Raw genomic sequence first — 23,234 nt, 5'->3', positions numbered from 1 at the left:
TTTAACGTTGTAAAACAATCCAACAGACAATTCGCCCCAGATCTAGACACAATAAGGTCTGTTTTTGCTGGATTTTCGATATTAATGTAAAGGACATTTTTTTCTGGCAAAATACTGCGAAAATCGATGGTGTCTTAGCATAAACTAATTATTTGGTTACTGGGAAATTATTTTTGATTTTTTGACAATATTAGGCGATAACAGCCACGATTTCCTAGTAATTATTTCGCTTGACTCTATGAAAAGCATTATTAGGTCACGTCACGTGTTAAAAAGTTTCGGAGAAAAACTTTGGAAACGCTGCGGATAAATGCAGTCGGGCTCCAAGTAAAGTTTATTATATTTGAAGTTCGATCCCCAACCAGAATAGTAAACTGACCTGGGCAGATGACATTCGAACGAATGGACTAGGGAATTACATTTATACTAGGAGAAGGATTGTTTCAATTTTGTTAGAACATCAAAGTATTTCCTTTCCCGAATCTCCTTCGAATTTCAGTACGACAACTGAACTTTTAAACCATCCAAATCTGATTCGACGTTCAGTGTATATCGATTTTCCTTGAATATAAATAAAACGCACTGTTCATTAAGCACGTACAATTTTTAATGATATCCCGATTTCAGGTGAAAGGTAAATTTTAGTTCGATAATTACTTTCGACTTCGAATAATAAGTATTAAAGTCATCTTTAATTACAAGCCAAGCTATATAGTTGCTGTAAAGGTCAATCCGAATGCTCATCGTAATTATCAAAAATTGCTTTCGCCCTGTAATTATCAGACATTTTCTCGCAGTTTTAGTTACAAATTTCAAGCTTCCACCGAGTTTTATGACAATCAAAATGCTCAGCTCGATCATAAAATATTAAAATCAAGCACCAGGTCAGTATATGGATTGTTTCCGTCCTGAATAGATCGATATTAATACGGTTTCGATCACAATGAATACAGAAAGAAATCATAATATCCGACAGTCCAAATTTCGGTTAAAATTTTAACTTGGAAACTTTGGTCGGAATTGGACGTCTGAAATGGATTTTTAAATCACTGAATGATCTCTCAGGACTAGCAGGGCTTCCAAATTGGTTTTCTTTTGCTTGCTCGGAATTCAGTCGCTGAATAATGGAAATTGAGTAAAAGTGTATCTTACTCGACCCATAGTAGGGTACTTTAAGTCAGATTTTGTTCATTAATTGAACTTAAAAATAATAAGTTTATGTATGCAATTAGGGAAAACTTTGTGAAGGCCTTCCGAAGCTGCGTCATACAGCAGACTACAAAGTTTCCGCATAAATACCTAAGCAAATATTTTTCTAAGGCGACCGATAAGCAAATCGAATGGAAATGCCTGGAAGAATGTAGCGATATCTACACAAATGTAATACTTGGGAAACTTATCTTTTGCAACAATATTCCTAGTCACTCCGCTGAGTACATCGCGTTCGATTTTATAGTAAGAAGTCATATCGCAGACCATACAGAATAGAACACTCAAGTTATATTGTTAAGGTTTTACCAACCATGCAGAATTTTTGTTGGGAATACGACAGCTTTTCCTTTATTGTCCTCAATACCTGCAAGTTTGGAGTGTATGTGTAATTGGATCGGGAAAACTAGCTTTTTTGGTTTAGATAGAAGTCGAAAATTATTATACAAGTTAGGAAATTTTTCTTGCTGTGTAGTTTTTCAACAATGATCTAACATGGATAACAATGCACTGCGAGGTATTGTAAAGTTTCCATGAGCCTTTGCAATTTAATTTTGAGCGCATGGTAATAAGAAAGTAAATTCTCACCAGGAATTCCTCATTTTCCAGCCAGAATCTCGGAACAAGGTACAAATTGCTTTTTTTCTTAAAAGTTTAAGCGACGGCTTTGACTTGATACTCATTTTCCTGGAGGGCGAGCAAATATTTTAGCAGTGTTACCGAGAAAGCCTACGGCCTTTCGATTCTTACGTTCAGTCTTAATAAACATTTAACAACCTCAAAATATTTATTTAACATTTCTAACTTCACAAAGTCGAGTCATATAAATGCTAATGCCATTCTAGAAGGCTTTTTAGAGCAATAATTATGTAGGGTCTTTTCAAACAATTGGCGGAAAATGCAATTATCGACTGAAAAAAGAAGAAAGAGCAAGTCTTTGATTACAGCTAAACCTCCCCTAACGCTAGTGAGACTAGACAGTAAACTTGCTCCATTTGCCACTTTATTCAGTTACCGTACAGCGACCTTTAATTCAGTTCTAAGTAACCACTAAGACGCTTTCCAGTTTTCTAAGAATAAGAAAATTAGTCGGATTTATTGGATTCAGCTGAACAACTGCATTAATTAAAATGTCCGTTTTAAAGCTTTATTAAATATGCCTTTGGCGCTTGTTGCGCAAATTTATTCCGCATATTTGAATAAGTTCTATAATTACCGTTTTCAGCGATTGCAAAATCGAATCGAAAAACGTTCACACAAGCTAAACGAATATCAATGACCAGAAGGATCAGGGAACATGTTTACAGTATTATGGGATGCCCTCGGGAAAGAATCGAGAATTGGGTGCCACATGTGAAATCCGAATGAATATATAGACACATCCATGTAAATCAGCAATACCGGCAACATGCTGGAAAAGTTTCAGTTTAATAATAGTTTTTCATTTGTTAGCTTTTTTGTAGGCTTTCAACAAAACTTTATATCAGATCGAAGGGCTTCGTTATTTTCGATCTGCCCTAAAATTCTGACTGTCTAGCAGCTGGCGAGTTTCTGCTTCCTGATGTGGCTGTAGTCTTGGTGTTTATTTGCATAGCTTTTGACCTTTTGCTCAAGAACCAAGACTTCAAGCTCTGCGTGAAGATGAATATTTCTCAGATACCATGTTGCATTTGCTATTTCACGTAATACTTTATTTTGGACCGTTTGAAAATTGTGCATGTTTGTGCATCCTCAGAGAGCCATGAGATTTAACAATTTGTTTGTAAATATAAAATTTGTAAAAAAACATAATTTTTAAATACCCGGCTGTAAGCGTAAACGGCCGTGAAGCTCTATTTTGAATAAACCAGCCAAATTTAATAAATTAAATGCTTCAGTTCAAATTACAACTTTTAACATCCCGTATCTCTGAAAATATCAGCTTTCGGTTAAGGCATTTTTGGATCAATATTCACCATCTTCAGCACCAAACAAAATTTGTATTTTAAACCTTTTCAGTCAAATTAATGACTCGAATGAACCTGATGGGATGTTATGAGCGTATTTATGTCCGACTCGATGTGTGTGAGTAGAAACCGCAAATCCTTACGAGTACTAATTTCTAGTCGGTTTTATTTTTTGTGACGAGGCTCATAACGGCACTGAATCCACGTTCTTCCAAACAGGAAGACGGAAAAGCAATCCAAAGGCTTCTGTACAACATCCCATATCCCATAATGCTGGATATAAAATTCGGATCTGTTCTTGTATCAAGAAATTGTCGAATTCTTGGTTAGCCATTGGATGCCTCGTTTGAGGATAATCGAGTTGCTCCTGTTTTACTATGTATTCATCTGCATGTGTGAATTTGACTGGATGATCCTAGAAACCACTTGGGGAACCAGAGAAACAGGACAGGTTCCAGAACATTCCTTTGTGGCACATTTAATTGGATTTCCTCCATCAGGTGCTAATTACATTCCACGATTTCGTATTGTGGATTACGGGTCTTTCCCGGATGGATTTTTATCTGAAAGCCTTCTAGATTGAGACAAAAAAGGAAAATTGGCAAGTGGAAGATTGAAATGTTCTGCATGAACCTTCGGGCCAATTGTGTTGAAACCCTTGGCTAGTTTAAGAAATGTTGCAATAATGAAATTTACCGGTGCAATGTCCTGTGTCCATGGTATTGGACGGCACTGGAATTACATTGGAGGCGGCGCACATCGGCGTTGCGATGCCGAAATCCGGCGTCGAAAACATAAGCGTCAAAGCGTGTAGTCTAGTCGGAGAAATTGTGAGAGAGTGTAAAGTTGATGTCGCCGGCAAAACTAATCGTATTTTCTTGAAAATAAGCGGTTTCCGAAAAATTTTATGACAACTCTCTGAAATGCTTCACTCATTTTCAGTGCCTCTCCAATGCCTTCCTCGGGGGAGCGTGACCTTCTTTGCCTTAATTTTCATCATGAATAAAGGTAAATTCAAACTTTTAATTTTTTCAATTTTCAAATTTGAAATTTTATTCGGTTTTTAACTGGCACTTTTCCATGTGTCAGTGATAGTGCCACGTGTACAGTTCCATCGTTTCATCCCCTCCACAATGCATTTCATAACCTCAATTGAATTGAGTGTATAACTCGAAACTGTTAAATATTGAATCAATTGAATTTTTAATGCCGGCACTAATTTTGTTTCCTTGATGACTGGAAGTTCTTGCTAATAATATTTAACGCTCAGCCTAGAGAACAGAAATAGTAAAATGTTTAAAAATATTTTCATTTAAAATTCTAAACCCGCTTTTGATTAAGAAATTGTTGCTGTTCTGAAGCTGCGGGTTTTCCCCGCAAACTTTTAACTCTGGAAATTATTTCTCAAAGGCATAGAGATACGTAGCTAATATTGTTATTTTAACCTTTGACATATGCTCGCATTATAATCAACGCGAAAATAATGCCATATTATTCCACAGGACATGTCAAGGCCATGATTTAATTGATGATGACTTTTCATTAGGGCTAGAACGGATCAGGTCGTGTGTTCTGCCCAGTTTTCGACTAAAACCGGTGTCATTTTGCATTACACTAAACGAATCCATTTGTTCGAAAATGATCATCCATCCACTATCAGCTATCTTCAAAGCTTGTTGATCGAAGACCAATAAAATTTCTCAAGAGATGCTTCAACTCTAATGTTGCCCGCAGGAAATACAAATCTGAAATTTATTTTCATACTCTTGGCAGCTGCTAGTTTGGATTTCCAGTAAAGGGTTCGAATTATTAGGGCTAAGAAGGGTAAACTTTACTGATCCGGGATGAACATGTATATCGAGTATCATAGGCTGCATACTAATGGGACCTCTTTATTTGGTACATATTTTCATGTTTATTTGACACAGTTTTTGAGATTCTTCGTATGATATATCGGTAAATCATCGCAATTATATGCACTCCATTTAGGCCGCCAAAAAACTATTTATTTTAATATCAAATCTGATAAAGAACTGGTGGAGTAAAAGCCGCGATTGCCAGTATATTCTAAAAATGGAATGCAATAATTCCATTTCTAAATTTAAGCAGTCGACAATATTTTCCGTGACATTTCCTAAAGGGCAACTTCGAAGCAAGACGTGATACACTTTAAAATGAAAATGTAATTAAGACTCCATTCAATGGCAACTTCTTCACAGCCTTTATGCCAATAAGCAGACTAGTAGATATTGGACATAAAATAACACTCATAATTAAATGATAATGCAACTTCAGTACAAAAAGTGACTTGCTCCAATTGGGCCTTTTTAATGTGAAACGTTTTAGGTAATCCGCTCCAAAATAATTAAAATTCTACTTTTATTATCCAGACATATTTGCTGAGGTACATTGAGGGCTAATTTTAGAGGAGCGCAAAATGTACCGTTTTTGGCCAATATTGGCACTTGTTTGTGTACAGTTTTGCATTAATTGAATTAACCCCGTGTGTTCAAGGTCCTTAATAACTGTTACTCGCGTCGAGAAAACATGGGACTTTATTTTACATCCACATCCCTTCGTTATCAAAATTATTACGCAGGTCAATGTCGGTTTCAACCTTGAGTCAACTGAAGAAGCAAAAATTGTAACCGAATGTTACAAAACTATCCGGTCGTGGAGGAGCTGATAAAAAATGTCCTTTTACAACAAATTCTTTGTCAAGTTTTTCTTAATAACATTTAGTTACAGATTAGCTTTTATTATTATTTTTCTAATGGCATAAGTGTGCTTAGAACTGCTTTGAAGAAGTATATGTTTTACCTGACCTGCTGTTATCAATGTTATTATTTGAGGCATTGAGACTTAAATATGAAATTCCCCTGAATTCCCTTGAAGACGAGTTTTCCCGAACATGAAGGTGAAAAACAACTTTTTATTATCTGTGACAACACCCAGACGTAAACAGTTAGCAAGTGACATGTAAAAGGTTGTTAGATTTGTGTGTGATATAAATGCTGCTTTTGTGTGGAAAAGCCAAGGGGCTTCTCTCGCTTCTCGCTTCATTTTGGCTGCTGCAATAACAAAAGACTGAGTAGAAAAACCATCTGAAAATCATTAATTTGTTCAAACTGCTTAAGTAGCTGTTGATCAATTTTGCGCGCTATTTCCTCCAATAATCGGCAGCTTCGGTGCAGTAAATTACAGCCATTTTCAGTGAGTAAATACTTAAATACTGAAACTGAAATTAAATAAACAAGATTTTCAAACAAATTCGGCGCTGGTCAATAAACGTGGAAATTATTGCAAAGTGTTTTATACACGGGTCTGGTAATTTTCTCGATTTTTCTGTTTTGAAGCTAGTCTGAGCCAAAGATAACATATCCAGAACCGAAACGAAAGAGGATTGGGAGAATCGCCAAACGTTCGATTATCGGTTTCTTACGACATATGGCATCGTCATCGGTGACGTCAAATTCGAAGTTGCGGACGAAGTTATTAAAATAGTAATAAGTCTGTAATAATGTATACGTTCGATTTCAACAAAAATCGAAGAAGTAACGGGATTAAAGCTGCATTGCATGCATTTAGGAGCAATTTGCAATACACCCTTGAACACGATTTAAATACGCGTTTTTATGTAAATAGAAAAGCAGTAAATATATCGTGTAGAGAACGAAATTTACATAAGTCATTATTTAGTCCGCCATACCTCCATGGCTATAAAGCTCATATCATGCCCGTGTAAGTAAATAGAACAAAACAAAGGGAAATAGGTCCACTTAATCAATACAACTTCGCTACACAGATGTATCATGTCACGTAAATAAATTCAGCTTGTTTTCAGAAAACCTTTATCATTAGGATTTCTTATCGGAAAAATGAATTAAATGGTCCGATGGTTTATCCTACTTAATTTTATGCACGCCTGCATGCAAGCAATCATATAGTAAACCCTCTAAACTAGCCTTTACGCATCAAACTAGACCAAGTAATTTTGTATATAATTCGAGTTTTCATGCTCATATATATACTTGCGAGCAGTTTCTACTTCTTGCCAAACTTAGGTCGCAAATTGACCCACATAAATGTGTTTGCTTGTTTACTTTTCCTTGCGGATGTTTTCACTGGCCAATTTGCGTAAAACTTTTTTCAATAGGATTTGGTTTGCGAAACTTTAGGGCATGAAAAGATTTAACATGATTTGTCATACAAACATCTCAATTCGTGTTATCAAACAATTTGAGTCTTCACCGTCTTTGCCTGAAACTGGTAAGTTTTTCGGGCTTTTAGGCCGTCGTGGAAAATAATTTCTTCTTGAGGCTTCACCGGCATCTTCAGAGGTCCGAAAGAAGTTATTTTCCCGGCCGGGCTGAAAGCCCGAAAAATCCCCAGTTTTAGATCAATCCGTTCTTATGAAATTTCCTTAACTGAGCAAATTTGCGTTCTGTTAATGCAACAACGTGGTTGTTTACACAACTCAAAAAAAATATATAAATAGAAAGAACATTTTCAATTTTTACTTTATGGTTGTTTTTTGCCTAATGGGTATTTGCATTTAGTTACGATCGCTTGCTTCGGCCAAAAACTTCGCTTTATGCTTTATTTTCATTTTGCAAATTGCAATTACATTAGCTATTTGCATTTAGCGTAGCTGCAGCCAATAATTCGAATAAAAGTGAGCCAGAATTAAAGCATCGGGCTAATCGGCTGGAAAGTCGTTGAAGTCATAAAAAAATTGAATTGTCCTTTAAGAGAACTTATGAAAGGGGAAGTGCTCAATTTGAAGATTAAGCGAAAAATGTAATTCGAACTTTCCTGCTCTGGTTTTATCTACTTACCTATAAATTACAATTCAGAGATTTTATGAATTCTTGAATTATTTATTCAAAACAGAGCTGGACTCCAGGATTGAAACATTTTTCGATCATTTCCAAAGCATGAAAGTTATGGAATTAATGCTGATTTCTAATTGAGAACTAATGGCAATTGTCCCACAAAACTTCAATAGTTTTAAGAGAGACTATCTTTGGATTTAACTAATTCTGTTTATGTCTTTTATAAGCCAGCAGAATAAGATTCGAAAATCATCGATTGTCTGTTGTGAACGACATAAGGACAGAGCAATTTTCCCATCAACTATTCAGGATAAAAATAACTATTAATCAAGCGAGTTTAATCTGTTTCTCCTTCAGCTAGTCGTAACGGAAATCAATTAAAGTAAGACAAAGCGTCGAAGTGAACTGAAGAAAGGAATCGACGGTTTGAAATTAATCGAACATCACAAAACCCAGCTGCAATTTAAACATGCAAATTTCTTCGTATTGCTCTCAACTATGCAGGAGGCGCGTTTAAACATAAATAAATGCATTTGAAGTGACTCTGTCGCTGTATAACTTCTGCGATGTCAATCCTTGAATGTTTGACGGGGAAAATTGCATAGGAATGAAGTGGAAGGAATGGAAATATTTCCATATTCTCAGGCAGACTAAAACCCATATGCAAAACTTCAGGTTTTATCAGATTTTTTTTTACAATTCAGGGTATTGGATGAAGTTTTATGCATTATTTCTGCCGCAAAATTACAACTGAATCCAGTGTCATTATGGTCAAGGGACGGACACACGTGCGTAAATCATTATTTCTAGGACAAACATCGTCACTACCATTAACCCATTAACCTTGAATCGACACCCACCGACATGTACATTTGAGTAAATAAAACACTTTAATTACTTTGCAAACAACGTTATTCTTAATTCAATTCAGATTTTTTGCTGAGAGTCCAGTTAAAATTTAACATATTTCATTTTCTACTTCAGCCCACTGAAAATGCTCAAATTATGAAGAATTGACTTGGATTTATTTTATTGGAGCAGTTCTTATTTGAGCATTATCCTTTGCCCTGATTGAATCATTGAAAGTTAGTTTTCTAGAAAAATTCCATTTTTATTCCTCATCGGTAATAACGTTTTAATGTTTTAATGGATATGGTCGTCATGTTCGACTGCGATCCATTTCGATTGCGTGCAACTCACTGGCAAAAATGTCGCTCAAAACGAGGATTTTCAGACAGCTGGTGTAATGATGATTTGTCATGAAGCTGACGAGCCAGAAAACGTCCCTTGAAAAATATTTAGCGCCCATCGAGAAATAAAATCGGCCGATAAGAATAATATTTCTCATAATCTTGCTCTGACATATTTCCAATAGAAAAAGGTAAAGGGATATGAAAGAACAGCAAGTGGAAACCCGATATTCTTCGGAGTGACAGAAAGGTCCGCATATAATAAGAACCAAAACAATTTATTTGACAAAGACTGTTTTTCCACGTTGGATGCGAAACAGGGTATAGATTATTAATGGAATGTGCTGTGTGATGCAACAAGGATCTCGTGAATTTATTATATGCTGTAGTTTGGAAAATGTCCAAGACCAACGGGCTCCATGTCAACCAACCTTCCGATCATCCCATAACTCAAAAAGCAATTTCAAATTAATGCTGCAGTCATCGATTTTTTAGAGCTCCACCAAAAATTGGGAACTAATACACTCAGAAAGCATTTTTCCTGAACCCAATTTAGTACGTTGGTACCTAACTAGACTCTTTCAAGATCAATCCATTAAATTTTAAAAATATGTGTAGTTCAATATCTCGTTTTTAATAAGAATTTGCTTTTTATGGCCTTGATGTTGAGTTTCCATATCTCCATTATATTAACAGGTTTTCGTGCCTTGAATTTTTAAGCTTTGAAGCCCTGGAATTGTGCTGGAGATGTTCAAACATGATTTGTAATGTGAATCTATTTTTTTCCTTTTCCAAGTGTCATTGAATTTGACCTTTTCCGTGCGATAGCTCAATTTTTTGTAGCTCTTTTTTTTATCTTAGATCATTGAGAAACATTGCCGATGGTTTCTGCTGTTTTTTCTACACCAGGGCAATAAGATATCAACTCAATATCTTTCGTACATATTTCTGAATGATCCTTTTATGGCGTAAACTTTCCTCGCTGTGTTCGCAACAACAAAGGAAGTTTTACGCAAATCCTGAGAACACATTCACAAGAAAAAGAACGTCGAAACACATTTATATGGGTCGAATTTGAATCCTTTAAGGCTTAAACTAAAGAGAAATAAAGCAAGTAATGGTAGCAAATTTTCTAGCACCTTTAAATAAAACTGTAATGTTATTTCCGATGTTTTGAGTCCTTTTGTTTTATTAATCTGAAACTGCTTCAGGGATAAAACATCTAAAAAATGACGAACTTTAATGGTTCTTCTTTACTGCTAGTATATTTTGAGTTAATTCTTCATAAAAGTTCGCTTTTCAGGAAAAATTAATCAACATTCAGCAAACACTGTGGGAAAAGTTTATAACAGCGGTTTTAAATTAAGATGTTGCATAATTAATCATCAATCCAGCAAAGGTTTTTCGGAAGAAACGGTGTTCATTAATTATGAATTCACCTCGAAAGTTTGCGTTAAATCCCAAGGAACATCACCTTAACAGAAAACCAAATTGTATTATACAAATCTTGCGCCTATTAAGCAAAGAGTTGAGGAAAATTAGCGTATAATTGACAAAATATAAAAGACGCAAGAAGGATATTTACCTTCGACTGTTCTTCATTAAATATTAAAATCTGGTGAAAGAGTCTCTCCAGGACTTTATTTACGTCTGTGTTTTTTAGAGTGCAACGAAAGTGTCAACGACAGAATGGAAGGTTTGGGTAAACGTACTTCAATACAAGAAAAGCTAATTTTCTTCTAAACAATTTAAACCGAATCGGTGCTAAAACGTTTCCTGAAGGCGGGTTTTGGTAATATTTTTTTAACAGTCTAAACGCATTTCTTTGAGTGGACTTGCCGGGAGCATCTTATTTGCCGGAAACGTCAAAAATAGAAGCTAACGACATAATTCAGAACGCAAGCTACTGAAAAGGTGCTTTATTAGGTAGGGATGTGCTTTCAAAAAGATTTACGATGTTGTATTGCTGGAAAAGAAGTCAAATCGTAAGCGAGCAAAAGAACGTTTGATATATCAGTGGAAATCAATTTATATATAGTATGATGGAATACGGTGTAGCTCTGCTCTTTTCCTAAGATATTAAATTTAAGTAATTATTTCTAAATTACTCTCTTAAATCGTCTTTCCTGACTAAATCCATTACATCGAGGGCTAAGTTATCCTTCTATGTCGTTAGCATGAATATAATATGAAGTTGAACCGAAGAGCACTTCATCAGCCACACGTGTTTTCAATGATTTTTTCGGTTTTAGTATCTAATTTGTGATATTTAGCACGACGTAAACCGGAAACAACAGCGATAATAATTCATACCCATTTCTGAATCAAATGAAATGCTAGAGCTTTTATTTTGGGTTCTAAATTTACTAGATATAGTTGGCCCAGCCTGCGACCTTTCGGAAAGTCTATGTCTGTAGGTCATTATTGACCAATGAGTAAATAGATAATAAGTATGGAAATACGCGCATGAGCTTTCGTGTAGGTGGGTAAATCATATGATGGTGAATATGTATCTGCTTAAATTCTGATTATTCCTCGAGTCATTCAACAAAATATTACTAAAATTACCCCTTGGCAGTCCTTTAAAACTCAGCGTCGCTTCGAGGAGACATTAGCCTACTGCTGATTTGCTTAAACAGCATTGAGCTCGCGCGTTGCTGAACAGTTTGATATGTAAAGCATTTAATTTGTCAAAATCATGCAATAATACTTTGGAACGTTAGACTGAGACTGTGACAAATCACTGGTTGATTATCATTTTTGAGGCTCCAGGAATGGTGATAATTGGATGATTTTAATTATGCTCATGGAAACCATTAGTTATGGTAAGACAATAAAACGCCGCATCAGAATATTGTGCAACTGATTGGAATCGAAACATTTTATCTAGATTAGGCTCTACGATCTATTGCTGAAAGGGTTTTAAGGAAGATTCCTTATTAGGGTTGCCTGTTTTTCCTATTTAACTTCAGTTAATTAAATTTTAGCAGCCTGCACTACTTAGTAGATTAACGTATTGGATGAGCTTACACAGCCAATCATCATCTAGAATGAAACTATTTCCTGCTTTACAGCCTTTAAAGCCGCTTCAATCAATAACATTTTATGGCGTCATAAAAAGGAGTACTAATCGAATGGATAATTTACAGTTTGCTTTTCAAATTACAATTAAATCGAGGCTGATTCTATAGATAAAGTCGTTTGTTTTTGGAAATGGTCGGTGTGCTTCTTTAGTGCAATTAAAGTGGCAAAAAATCCAAATTATTTTTTGGTTTAATTTTCACAATTTACGATGTTAGCGGTTCTATTTGGACATTCTTCTGTGTATAGTATTGATATTAATTGCGATTAAACAGAACTGGGCTTCTATTTCCAATTTTCGTTCTTTTCAAAATAGGAATTTGCTTTCAATTTAATCAGGATAATGATGTATTTGTGCTTTCCATGTCTAATAAAAGAACTATGGAGATTTTGTGGTATTTAATGATCAGAGGAGATACTGAACAATAGCGAAATGTAAGCACGTTAAGCCAAATTAATGCTAAAATATGAACAGCGAATTTCAATAAGGATCAAATACTTTGAAAGTTTACTTGAGTTTCTAGGCTGAGATAATTATGCACACCTAATTTTGAGTAGAAATTACCGATTGATTATCGGATATACTTTTTCAAAATATCCTATTGTTCCAATGGAGCATTTGTTTCTTAACGGCTCAATTAATATCCAACCAACTTGAAATTGCAGCTGTGGAAAATACGTTTCCTGCGAGACCAATATTTCCAGGTGTTTGAGCCATTTGAAATATCGAATGGTATTTATATAACATATTGCTGTTGAACTGGAACACGGTATTGTTTTAACTTTCACATCGAGTCAAGTTAAAGGTTAAGTCCAAATTTTGGTTTTAATAAAAAGTTAGAGATTTACATGAACCTTAAACAATTTTAATAATTTCAAATACATAACTCAGCAGTAGCTTAATCATCTCATTTTGACCCGAGTGGTTATAGTTTATATGTTTATCTTCCTGAGGTGCTTCCAACTTATAAGCTGTGAGAGACATTTTCCTGATAGCCTTTCAGTTTAATATGATATTTCGCACCTCTAAAGATCAATACACTTTGAATTTTGCGAAATATATTATTATCTCCACCAAATTAGCATTTTGCTTGAGTGCTGGTCGTAAAACTAACGAGAGAATAGTTTAGCCCCAAGTAGTTTCTATTTTCCTTCCTAAGGTCGTGGGATGCGGATGTTTTTAAATAGCTTCATTAAAACTTGCATCCTTCCACCATATATCCGCTTATAAGTCCATGTTACGCATTATCTTAGAACGTACATTTTTAAACAAACAATATCTTATTTCAGTTAGCAACTAGCCACATATCGAACTGCTGTACAGGCTTTTCCATTTCTCTGTTAATAGTCGTAAATTTACCAAGCACATTTTTTAATATGTAGAAATTACACGGTTGATATATTGAATTTTAGTATCACATGACCTGGAAAACGTGCATTTCAAATGTATATTTAGATTGGAAGGTGTGTTGTATGGGGTCAGTTTGAATCGATACACTCTAATTTATGTATCAATTAGGTTTCCAGCTGTTCAACTGTAATTTACTTTGAATCGGTTCTGTAGTTATCGTTTCTTGTTCCTATACCGTTGGGGTTATTGCAAATATTGGGAAAACTTTTCAACGTAAACTTCACCTGATTCCAGAAACGCAAGAATAATTCCTTTGGGACTTTTCATTGACATCTAGGGAAGCTAATTATTTCATTCGAACAGAAACCAAACCCTTTTCCGGGTATATTTCATTTGAATACCATTCAGGTTTCACCGTCAGCAATTCTACGGTAAAACAATAGTGAACTCATTGTTCCCCAATCCAGTGTTGAAACAAAGAAATAGAACAAATTGTTATTGAATGAACATATCCGAATACAACGAAACTATTTGTTCATAGTTAGATGGCTCAATACCCTTATTTCAGTTCACGCAAACCGGAATAACAGACTTTCTCGGGTTCAAGGAACAATGCCCACTCTGGATGGCCGGGTATGGACAGAACATAGCTCGATTTTTATAACAAAACAAAATATTTTGCAGTCAATATAATTGAAAATTTTAAACCACTTAAAGCTGGGATTTTCCAAACAATGTCCACAGTTACGGAAAGAACTTAGCGCGTTGGATTCATCGCGTCCTGGTGATGGAAATTTTGTAGAATTTGGGCCATTTGAATTACGATTTCTTGGGCCAAAAGTTACGTGTTATTCAGCTTCATACACAGCTTTACTACTCTAAAAAAAAACCAAAAAATTTGTGATTTTCACTGTTCAATGCACTCAATTCAACTCAAGTTCAACAAATTGAGGAAAAGCAGATAAATATTACAAATCAGGAACGTTTGGACCATAATAATGAATTGATGTTGCAAATCACCTAACTAATTGAAAATTTGCTGTTATACTAGCAAACTCGCTCTTAACAGAAAAGTTAATTAAAGTGGCTCAGTTGCGAAATAGTGATAATTCTATCTGCAACAGTGTAGACGACGGACCCCAGAGTATAGTTCTATGCGGAATGAGCCCAGGATCTTCATTTATAATTTCTCTCCGCAAAATTACAGATTTACATGTTTCAGTTGCTTTCATTGCGCCATGAATTTCAGCAGGAATTATGTGCATTTTTGCCAAGGTGGAAAGCATCGCACTTCATATGTCATGTAGCTTTTCAAAGCGCGAACTAGTGGAGCAAGAAAAGCTATCGCTGGAAACAGACAAGGCAAACAAACAGATGTTTAATTTTTCATAAAATAAATACCAAAGTGTCAGCAAAAGATCGATTATTTACGTAGGTGTCTTAAAGCAACATTGAAGAGGAAAAAAGTTTAAATTGCCTTATTGTTTAAAGGGCGACCAATCGACAGACCAAGGTCAGCAACGTGAAATGATATGACAAGGGAATTCGAGAAAATGATAATCGAAAAGGGAAAGGAAAGCCAGTGTAGCAATCCTAAAGGGGATATGGAACTACTATTGGATATTTGTGAAACCGGAAAATAGAAATACCTCTCATGTGTTGACTGACCTTAACCAGATGGCTAAATAATAAAATCGCTCTATCAGCAAAGAAATGCGCCTGGGGTGTCGATAGAAATTTATTTAATGTTATTATCGTTTTTATTTCAACATTTATTACTTTTGCCCTATTTATTCGTTCAAGGGTGTCAAATATAGTAAAATCCCGTCTCAAATTAGAAATTTACTCACGCTCATAGTCGAAGCCCAAAAAGGTAGTCCAGAGATATATTGATTAAAACTACCGGGCACTAATGTAAAATAGCTAGCAGATTACTGAATGGCGTTAATTGGCTGTTATCAAGGGACTTTCAAAAGCACACTCTGAATTTATCTAGTGAAATTAGGCAATCGGGAGAATGAAGCATGTTAAGCTTGTAATTCGAATCCTTCATTTCAGATTGGAGAATTTTTCATTAAATTTCATTGTTTTACTTGCAGATTTTGTAACAGCTTGCACTTTGCACCGTTTGCAAGGAAATTCAAAATTTGCTTTATTCCTTTGGGTCATAAAGTTTAAAAGGATTTTCCCGGAGTATGAGCAAACATTATTGATAACATCTTCTTGGTTCATTTCTCGAAGATCAACCATTCTTTTATACTGTTCCACTTTCGAGGCGTTCAGCAGAAAGTTAAAATAATTAATAATAAAATTGGGCGGTTTTGAATATACGGCTAAAAAGTGACATGCCCTCGACAGGGTGAAGAGAAGAGTGATTCTACATCAGGTTGATGAAGAGGCTTAGAACAATGAAGCAACATTTCCCTTATTACCTCAGTTAATTAGAACAATGTGGCTGGAATTTTGCAACCTTGTTCCGCATGATGGAATTTGATAAAAGAAAGAGACGTTTTATTTGAGTCGCAAGTCTTTGCTCCTGTTTCAGTCTCTTTATGGTCTCGGGCTGTATATTAACGATAATTTATCACATTTAGGAAACCTCTCCTAAAGTTTGGGTGTCACAATATTGATTACTGGAAGCTCATTTATCACCGCGAAATTATTTTCCGCACACTAGGCTCTCGATATCCATGTTTAGTATCTTTGGGTTCGATGACCGTAAAGTCTAATTAGCTAATTTATTTTTGTACTTTAGCGGTTTATTCCGTCTCAAAATTTAAAGAATTTCTCACAATTGATCAGGATTTGTCACTATACTTAGCGCGAATGGGAGTATTTTAAAATTAGATTAGCTGCAACTTATACAGAAATAAATTGCTCTGAAAATAGCAAAAACATAAGGTGAGCTGCTCATTGTCCACCGGCTTCTTATCCCATTACGGAAAAAAAATTCACTTTTTATTACTTCTTCCAGCCGTGAAAAATACGGTTTGCTACCAAATTGAATAAAAGGGAAACTTCTTCACAAAGACACATTTGTCAGCCTGATTGTATATTACATCCCGTTTCCTCCGGGCACTATCATAAAATAAAAAAGTGCTATGCCATATTGCAGTTTAATCAGGTTCGTTAAGGAGCATTCCTTGACAACATTGCATTAAAGCGAATAGTCGGGGGCATCTATTTATCATACCATTAAGCCCCTAAGTACTAAAGCCATGCCCTTATTCGAGCACGTGCATGTATGAACGCATTAATTCACTGTTGGTGTGCCCAGATGGGGAAAGAATAAACGTTCTTCAATTTGGGTTTCTGAATATTGCTCCTGCGTGCGGCTTTAATCAAGTGTAATGTCTGTATTCTTATACTCACTTAGGGGAAGGTTGTTTCATAACGTGGAGACTCTAGGATTGGGATCATTTAAATAAAAAGCTATTAGTTTGTTCTCTTTTTCATGGGCTGATGATTCATCAGCTGATGATGCTCGAAACGGGTTCTGGGGGTGCCCGAGGTTAGCGAAGCTCGAACCTTGCACGATCTTACATGATTTATAATATACTATGCGGTTTTGTTGGAGGAGAGAGACAGTCGACTTTCGGTCAAGCCCGACTGTGGTTTCCAGTCTTTTGTTGGCTGGAACAGTGCCCATCCAGTCTGCGATAATTTTCAATACACACATTTAAAAAATTTGAAACAAACTTAAAATGAGTACTCACATATTCTCGCTTCCATATAACATGAATTGCAAAAGCAAAGAACGGTACCAGAGTGGTCAGTCCCATTAGTAATCCGAGGACGTCAGCCCAAACGGGAAATTGATAGTCTTCGTAGGATGCCGGTGAATAGTAATTCATTTGGAACACAAAAATTCCCTAAAAGCAGCGTTTTGCTTTAAAGTGTTTTTAGGCAATTTAGTATCTCACCAGAAGGGTTAGAGGAGTAACCACAACCCAACTGAGCCACCAATAACCTTTCCATAGTTTTCTCATGCTTATTGACATGTCTTCCATGTGGCCGATAAACTTCAGGCATCCATAGCACCACGATACTGCTACAACTTCCCCAAAACCTGCATAGTAGGCGAAAGTAATTCAAGTCCAACAAAATAAAGTATAACAAAATAAAAATAAAGTATGTCATTCCATGCTCACCTATTAACATAATTGCCCATGATGCAGTATTCCATTCCATCAGAGTGAACAAATATATCCCACCGGAAAAGCACATAGGAATTGCCAATAAGAAACATACCAAACAAATTGCCAAGTTCAGGTATGATTTATATTTTCGAACGGCGGACCATCTGGAATGGAAAAACTATTCAGGAAAAGTTCTTCTTGTGCGTAAGCACATGCTGAATTATAGTAGTGTAGCTTTTTGATAAAAGTGCCCCATTTATGATAGCTATTTTGAATAGGACGTAATTATTTTAATGTGCTGGGTTTAGCACGAAATCCCCAACTTGTTAGCTGCTGATTGCCATTACATGGAAAACTCGCATGGTCTAGTGAGTCCATTATGTTCGGTAATTATCCCTCAACGGGGATTTCATTCGCCTATAGTTTTAAATTGCGTAGTTAATATTTCGAATTAAAACCTTACTTGTCCATGATGCAACAGCTAATTGCTTCAACACCCGCAAACTGCGTCCCAAGTCCCAAAATGAATAACATGAAAAAGAACATTAGAGACCAGGCTGTTGAACCAGGTAACCGCAATATTGCCTCTGGATAGGCTATAAATGCCAGTCCCGGCCCATCAGTGGCTACTTCATCCACAGGCAATCCCATTTGATTAGCCAAAAATCCAAGCATGGAAAAAATGGCAAATCCCGCGTAAATGCTGGTGAACGCATTTGTGGCACTCACCACTATGGCATCAGTGAGACAATTGTTTTTAAATTTATTATAGGAAGCCAGCGTTATTAGAGAACCACAAGCTAAAAATTAAATTATTCAAATTTATTGTACAAATAAAACGCCTAATGGGAACTTTTCATAGTATATGATCCTCATGTGCGACGAGTAAATTTACTTCAGTTAAATTCCCGGTACATAGAAAGCATTCGCATCTCTTTGATAATTCACTTGCTGTTTACGTCTGCTAAATGAGTACCCAACATCAAAAGAAAACTTGTCAATGAGCGCTAGCGACTGGAAAATATATTAACTAATAGCGGAAATACAGAGGACAATGCTTTTAACGAAAATCTCAAGGATCCCCAAAATATAAATCGTTGACCGGAGAGCTCTCATTATTTTTAGTCAGTTGAACAAAAGGTACACCCCAAAGGTACGGGGAAGTTCGGCAAAAATAAAAATTAATTCGAAAGACTTTTTATCACAATTTTATGATATTCCCTTTCAAAAAAAATTAAAAAACTTGCTTTGACTTGAGCGAATCCAAGCCCGAAATGGGCACAAAGGTCGGGCGAAATGTTCGCGTAAAATTTTTATTGCGCAAAAAAATTTCCTACCTACCTATTCCAAACGAATAAAACGTTTGTGAGGCTGCTGCGGCCCAGACATCAATTTCCAGCAGTTTGTTCCAGTCGGGTCTCAAAAATAGCAATATTCCATCTACGGCTCCTTCTAATATCACTCCTTGTACTACCAAAGCAGTCAAAATAAAATAGGGAAATATGACAGTGAAGTAGACCACTTTTCCCGATGTTTTCACTCCTTTTAATACTGCGAGGTAACAAACAGCCCAGGAAAACAGCAGACAACCGAAAATTTCCCATCTCATGCCTCCAAAGTCCTCCCAAGTGGCACCATTGATACCCAAAACGTATTCACTGTAAATATAACGACTTTACTGAAAAAACCAGGAAATTTGATCAAAACAATAATTAGTTTGTTTAAAGATACTCGATCGTCAATTGCAAATATTTTGAGATAGCTTTATAAAGCTAACTTAAATCCTTGTATTTAGGGTATCAGTTATGTGGAATTTTCATATCTGACTGCATTAATCTGCAACATTAGGAGGAATGCGAACCGGTTGAGAAGTGAATAAAATTATTTTTCGCTGAAGAGCAGTATTCCCGTTTGGGTGAAGTTTATTTAAAAATCTGCCTTCAGGTATTTCCGGAACAACGGTCGCGCAACTTGACCCAATTATAATCTTGAGAGAATCCTCAAATTTGTTATGGATATTCATGCGGAAAGTGAATGAAGCGTATATAGTGAAGTATTAGCAAAGAGGAAACATAATTGCAACGTCGTTGTTAATTGCATTTTAAATTAGATGATGATTGCTGTGTTTTTATGTATGCATTTTATATATCCTCAGGAAATTTGAGTTAAAATCTTGGCGACAAATCAAGACATTTTATTCGACGCTTGGTAGTTGGAATGCGTAAGAATTGTCTGCTCTGAAGGCGGGTTTGGGACCGTATTAAAAGTCGCCAACGAATTTTTTTCCAGAACAGACAATCTTTTTTAGGGACGATACTGCATACAGTACATGCTACAATCTGATTTATTTGCATACCTGAAATATTCGGAAGTAGCCAATGTCCGGTCAATAAGTCTGTTGATTGACACCTCCTCGGTACCATTTACGCAAAATGTTCGATTCACTGCCGAGTCCATTTGATTCTGGCGGCAAAGTTCATCGCTTAACATACAGCTTCGGTTATAATATGTTTGATTGTCCAAGCATTTGGCTTCCTCTGAAGCGCTATAACAACCTTTAAATGGAGGGGTTTTTAAATTGATGTTACTGCTTCACTGAAAACGTACCCACAGAATTAAAGCCGTGGTCACAGCTGCCGTATCCCAAATTCGTGGTAAATGAAGCGAAGAAGTAGAAACTTGTCCAAGAAACAATGACCATGTAGTAGATGGTGATGAAAAACACTACCAAAAGACAACAGTATCCCAGCCCGCTAAACACTGGAGCGATGTATTTAAATACCAGATCTGGACCCACTCCTGAGTATTGGCCTATCAGAAGTTCGAGGAAGAAAATTGGCGTTCCCATGAGGATAAGCATTATGAAATACGCCAGAAGAAATGCTCCTGAAATCGAAAATTTATAATCATCCCTAGCATCAAACTATATACTTGTGGGGTAATAAAAGAGAGATTTACCTCCGCCATTGCTGTAACACAAATATGGAAATCTCCAGATATTTCCCAATCCAATGGCATAGTTCAGACAGGAAAACACGAATTCCAGTGGATTGTCCCAACTGGACCTGTTTTCGTCTGTTATCGGTGAATTGCCCTCTTTAACTACATCAGGAGCAGCTGCTTCTTCATTTTTCTAGAAAAGTTTCTGTAGCTAATTTTCGAAAAATGTTTAATGATCATTTGTAAGATATCGCGCACTACTTACTTGTCCCATTTCGAGTTCGATCCACTACTAATCCACTGCGTTTATGTTTCAGATAATTAAAGAACTTTTTAAATATTAAAGAATTAGCCAGGGATTAGCTAGATATAAACCTAATCAGATAATTTGATGTAATTGCTAACCGCTTCAGGCTCTTAGTTGACGCAACGCCATGTAAAAAAGGGCCTTTGATAATAACTAATTGCACTATTTTTTTCAGTTTTATTTGAATTGGATAGCACGTCAAACCGGTAGAGTTTTGTTAGAACTGTAGGAATACTCAGTTTGTTTTACGGCTTCGACGATATCAAGCAATTAGTTATCATCGAAACAATATATTGGAATTTATGAACCACCGTATGAGATATCTTTTGATACTAATCTGTCGTGTATGAAGAATATGGTTTTTATCTTTTTATGAGCGGATCGATCACTAGTGCCATACATTTTTGGGCCATGTTATAATATGGACAGAAAATGTCTCTTCCATAGTTGCGCCTTGACACATTAGGTAACTAGTCTACAATACCGACACAAAAGCTTTTAAATTTAAATAAGAAAGTCTCAATAAATCATGGATTGCATGCTTTTTACAAATTAGTAAGACAATTTGAAGCCGCACGCAAAACGGCAAGCCTCAAAGTTCAGAGCTCTTCTGGAACCAGAAACATACCCGTTTTTGCAGCTTTCGATGGAAAATTGTATAGGATTTAAGGCATTTTGAGCGAGTTGAGATTTTCGAACAAAACCATACAATCTACATTCCATTGAGATAAATTGTGATAACATGTTTCAGGAACGCCTTATATATTTTAGTACTTAAATGAATTTCCACCGCTGGAATTTATTATTGGATTTGGTTAAAATATCGTTTTATTTTGGCCGGGAAAACAACCCAATTGCAAATTGAATGTACACATTCGTAATGCGAATGGACATTTAGTAATGAATTACCTCTAATTAAATTAGCTTTACTAGATTTCATATAATCATTACATCGATGCCCAACGGTTAGCATTTGTTCTCAAAGCTGTATTTCAGAATTACTGATTCTGTTTTATTCAACTTGTTTAATCGCGGCACAATTTTAATTAAAATGCGATAAATTTAAATTGTATCCGATCATACACAGGTAAGAGAAAGGGTCAATTCATCGTTTTGACAAACTTTTTATTCTATTAATAGGTTATATGAAAAAGTTTTGAAGTATTCATGAACATAAATCCAGTACCCGGTTTGCATTTTCAACCCGAATAGTTCAGTTGCAGCTCCAACTTTATTTGAACTTATAATAAATGTATTTAGGTATTTTGCATATTTTCAAGAAAAGTTAGGAAGTTCATCAATTTAACAGTCTTCAAGTTTTGTCGCTGAAATGATTTCTTTGATATGACTGAGCTATTATGGCTAATTCCTGTCTATTTGCAGGCAATATTTTTCTTTTAACTAATAAACATCAAAGGTAAATCGCCAAAGTTTTCAACGTTAAGTACAACTTAAAGCAGTTTACTTATTTTCCTCAAACTTCCTCGACTAATACAAAATTAAATTAAATTTGTTAAGCTGCTGCTTTATTAAATGTACTATATTAAAATCGATGCTGGAAATTAAAAAGCCTTCCTAAAATGGACATTGTTTAGAAAACAGGTGTTTTTATTCAAGCTTGATGCTCCGTTACCTGAGGAATCTTTAATTTCCCAGAAGCATGTTTCAAACTGAAGTATTTTAATGTGACTTTTACCTGCAGTAGAGAAAGTTTGCATGCTTCATAAATTAGGGCAAAATGCAATCTGACGACAAAGGTTCTATGACCTCAAATAGCAATCAAATTTGCACGCAAACGATAATCTGGGCCTACCATAACATGAGGCAATTACCGAATGGGATTTATCATTAGAGGGTCGCAATTATTTATATAAATTTCCGCATTAAAAAATTGAACGTAGTTAAGTGTCCGGTTGGAACTATGAAATTGCACGAGTCCAATTGAAAGTCCTATTCATTTCATCAATTTTATCCAAACAAACATTTTTAATGGTTTTGATGGTTTATTTCGAACTGGCGGATAAGGTTGATATGAATGGTCTAATCAAGATGTTGCACATATATTTTCTCGCAACGTTTCGCTTGATAGTATATCCAACGGTTTTCAGGTAAATGCTGGCTTATTTTGACAACATCTTTGTTTCAAGACAAAATAATAAACCAGTATTCACCTGAAAACGGTTGGAGGTACTACCAACGGAAACGTTGGTATAAAAATTATTTGTAAAACAAATAA

At 35.7% G+C, this 23,234-nt stretch overlaps 2 protein-coding genes across 4 annotated transcripts in view; one reads left to right on the top strand and one right to left on the bottom strand.

Moving 5' to 3' along the window:
* The first annotated feature begins 3,981 nt into the window (after window positions 1-3,981).
* The window catches only part of LOC109541052 (small conductance calcium-activated potassium channel protein), a 70,531-nt gene continuing 51,278 nt past the window's right edge, over window positions 3,982-23,234 (top strand). For all 3 annotated transcript variants that reach the window (XM_019909732.2, XM_048663622.1, XM_019909733.2), the window contains exon 1: window positions 3,982-4,163. The gene's annotated coding sequence lies outside the window, so the exon portion shown is untranslated. The remainder of the gene's footprint in view (window positions 4,164-23,234) is intronic.
* Window positions 16,715-21,282, bottom strand: LOC109541054 (sodium- and chloride-dependent glycine transporter 1). The gene is made up of 10 exons (XM_019909734.2): window positions 20,957-21,282; window positions 20,710-20,884; window positions 20,359-20,637; window positions 20,108-20,306; window positions 19,093-19,409; window positions 18,215-18,551; window positions 17,764-17,915; window positions 17,536-17,681; window positions 17,329-17,484; window positions 16,715-17,266 (listed from the first exon to the last, which is right to left on the bottom strand). Exons 1-10 carry the CDS (start codon window positions 20,963-20,965, stop codon window positions 17,171-17,173), a joined length of 1,866 nt encoding a protein of 621 aa, XP_019765293.2. The 5' UTR covers window positions 20,966-21,282; the 3' UTR covers window positions 16,715-17,170.

Source organism: Dendroctonus ponderosae, unplaced genomic scaffold (assembly GCF_020466585.1).
Source record: "Dendroctonus ponderosae isolate FM_Combo_2020 unplaced genomic scaffold, Dpon_F_20191213v2 Dpon_F_20191213_1, whole genome shotgun sequence".
Classification (NCBI taxonomy): Eukaryota; Metazoa; Arthropoda; class Insecta; order Coleoptera; family Curculionidae; genus Dendroctonus; species Dendroctonus ponderosae.
The sequence above is the reverse complement of the archived record's forward strand: the minus strand, read 5'-3'. Positions and strand labels throughout refer to the sequence as shown.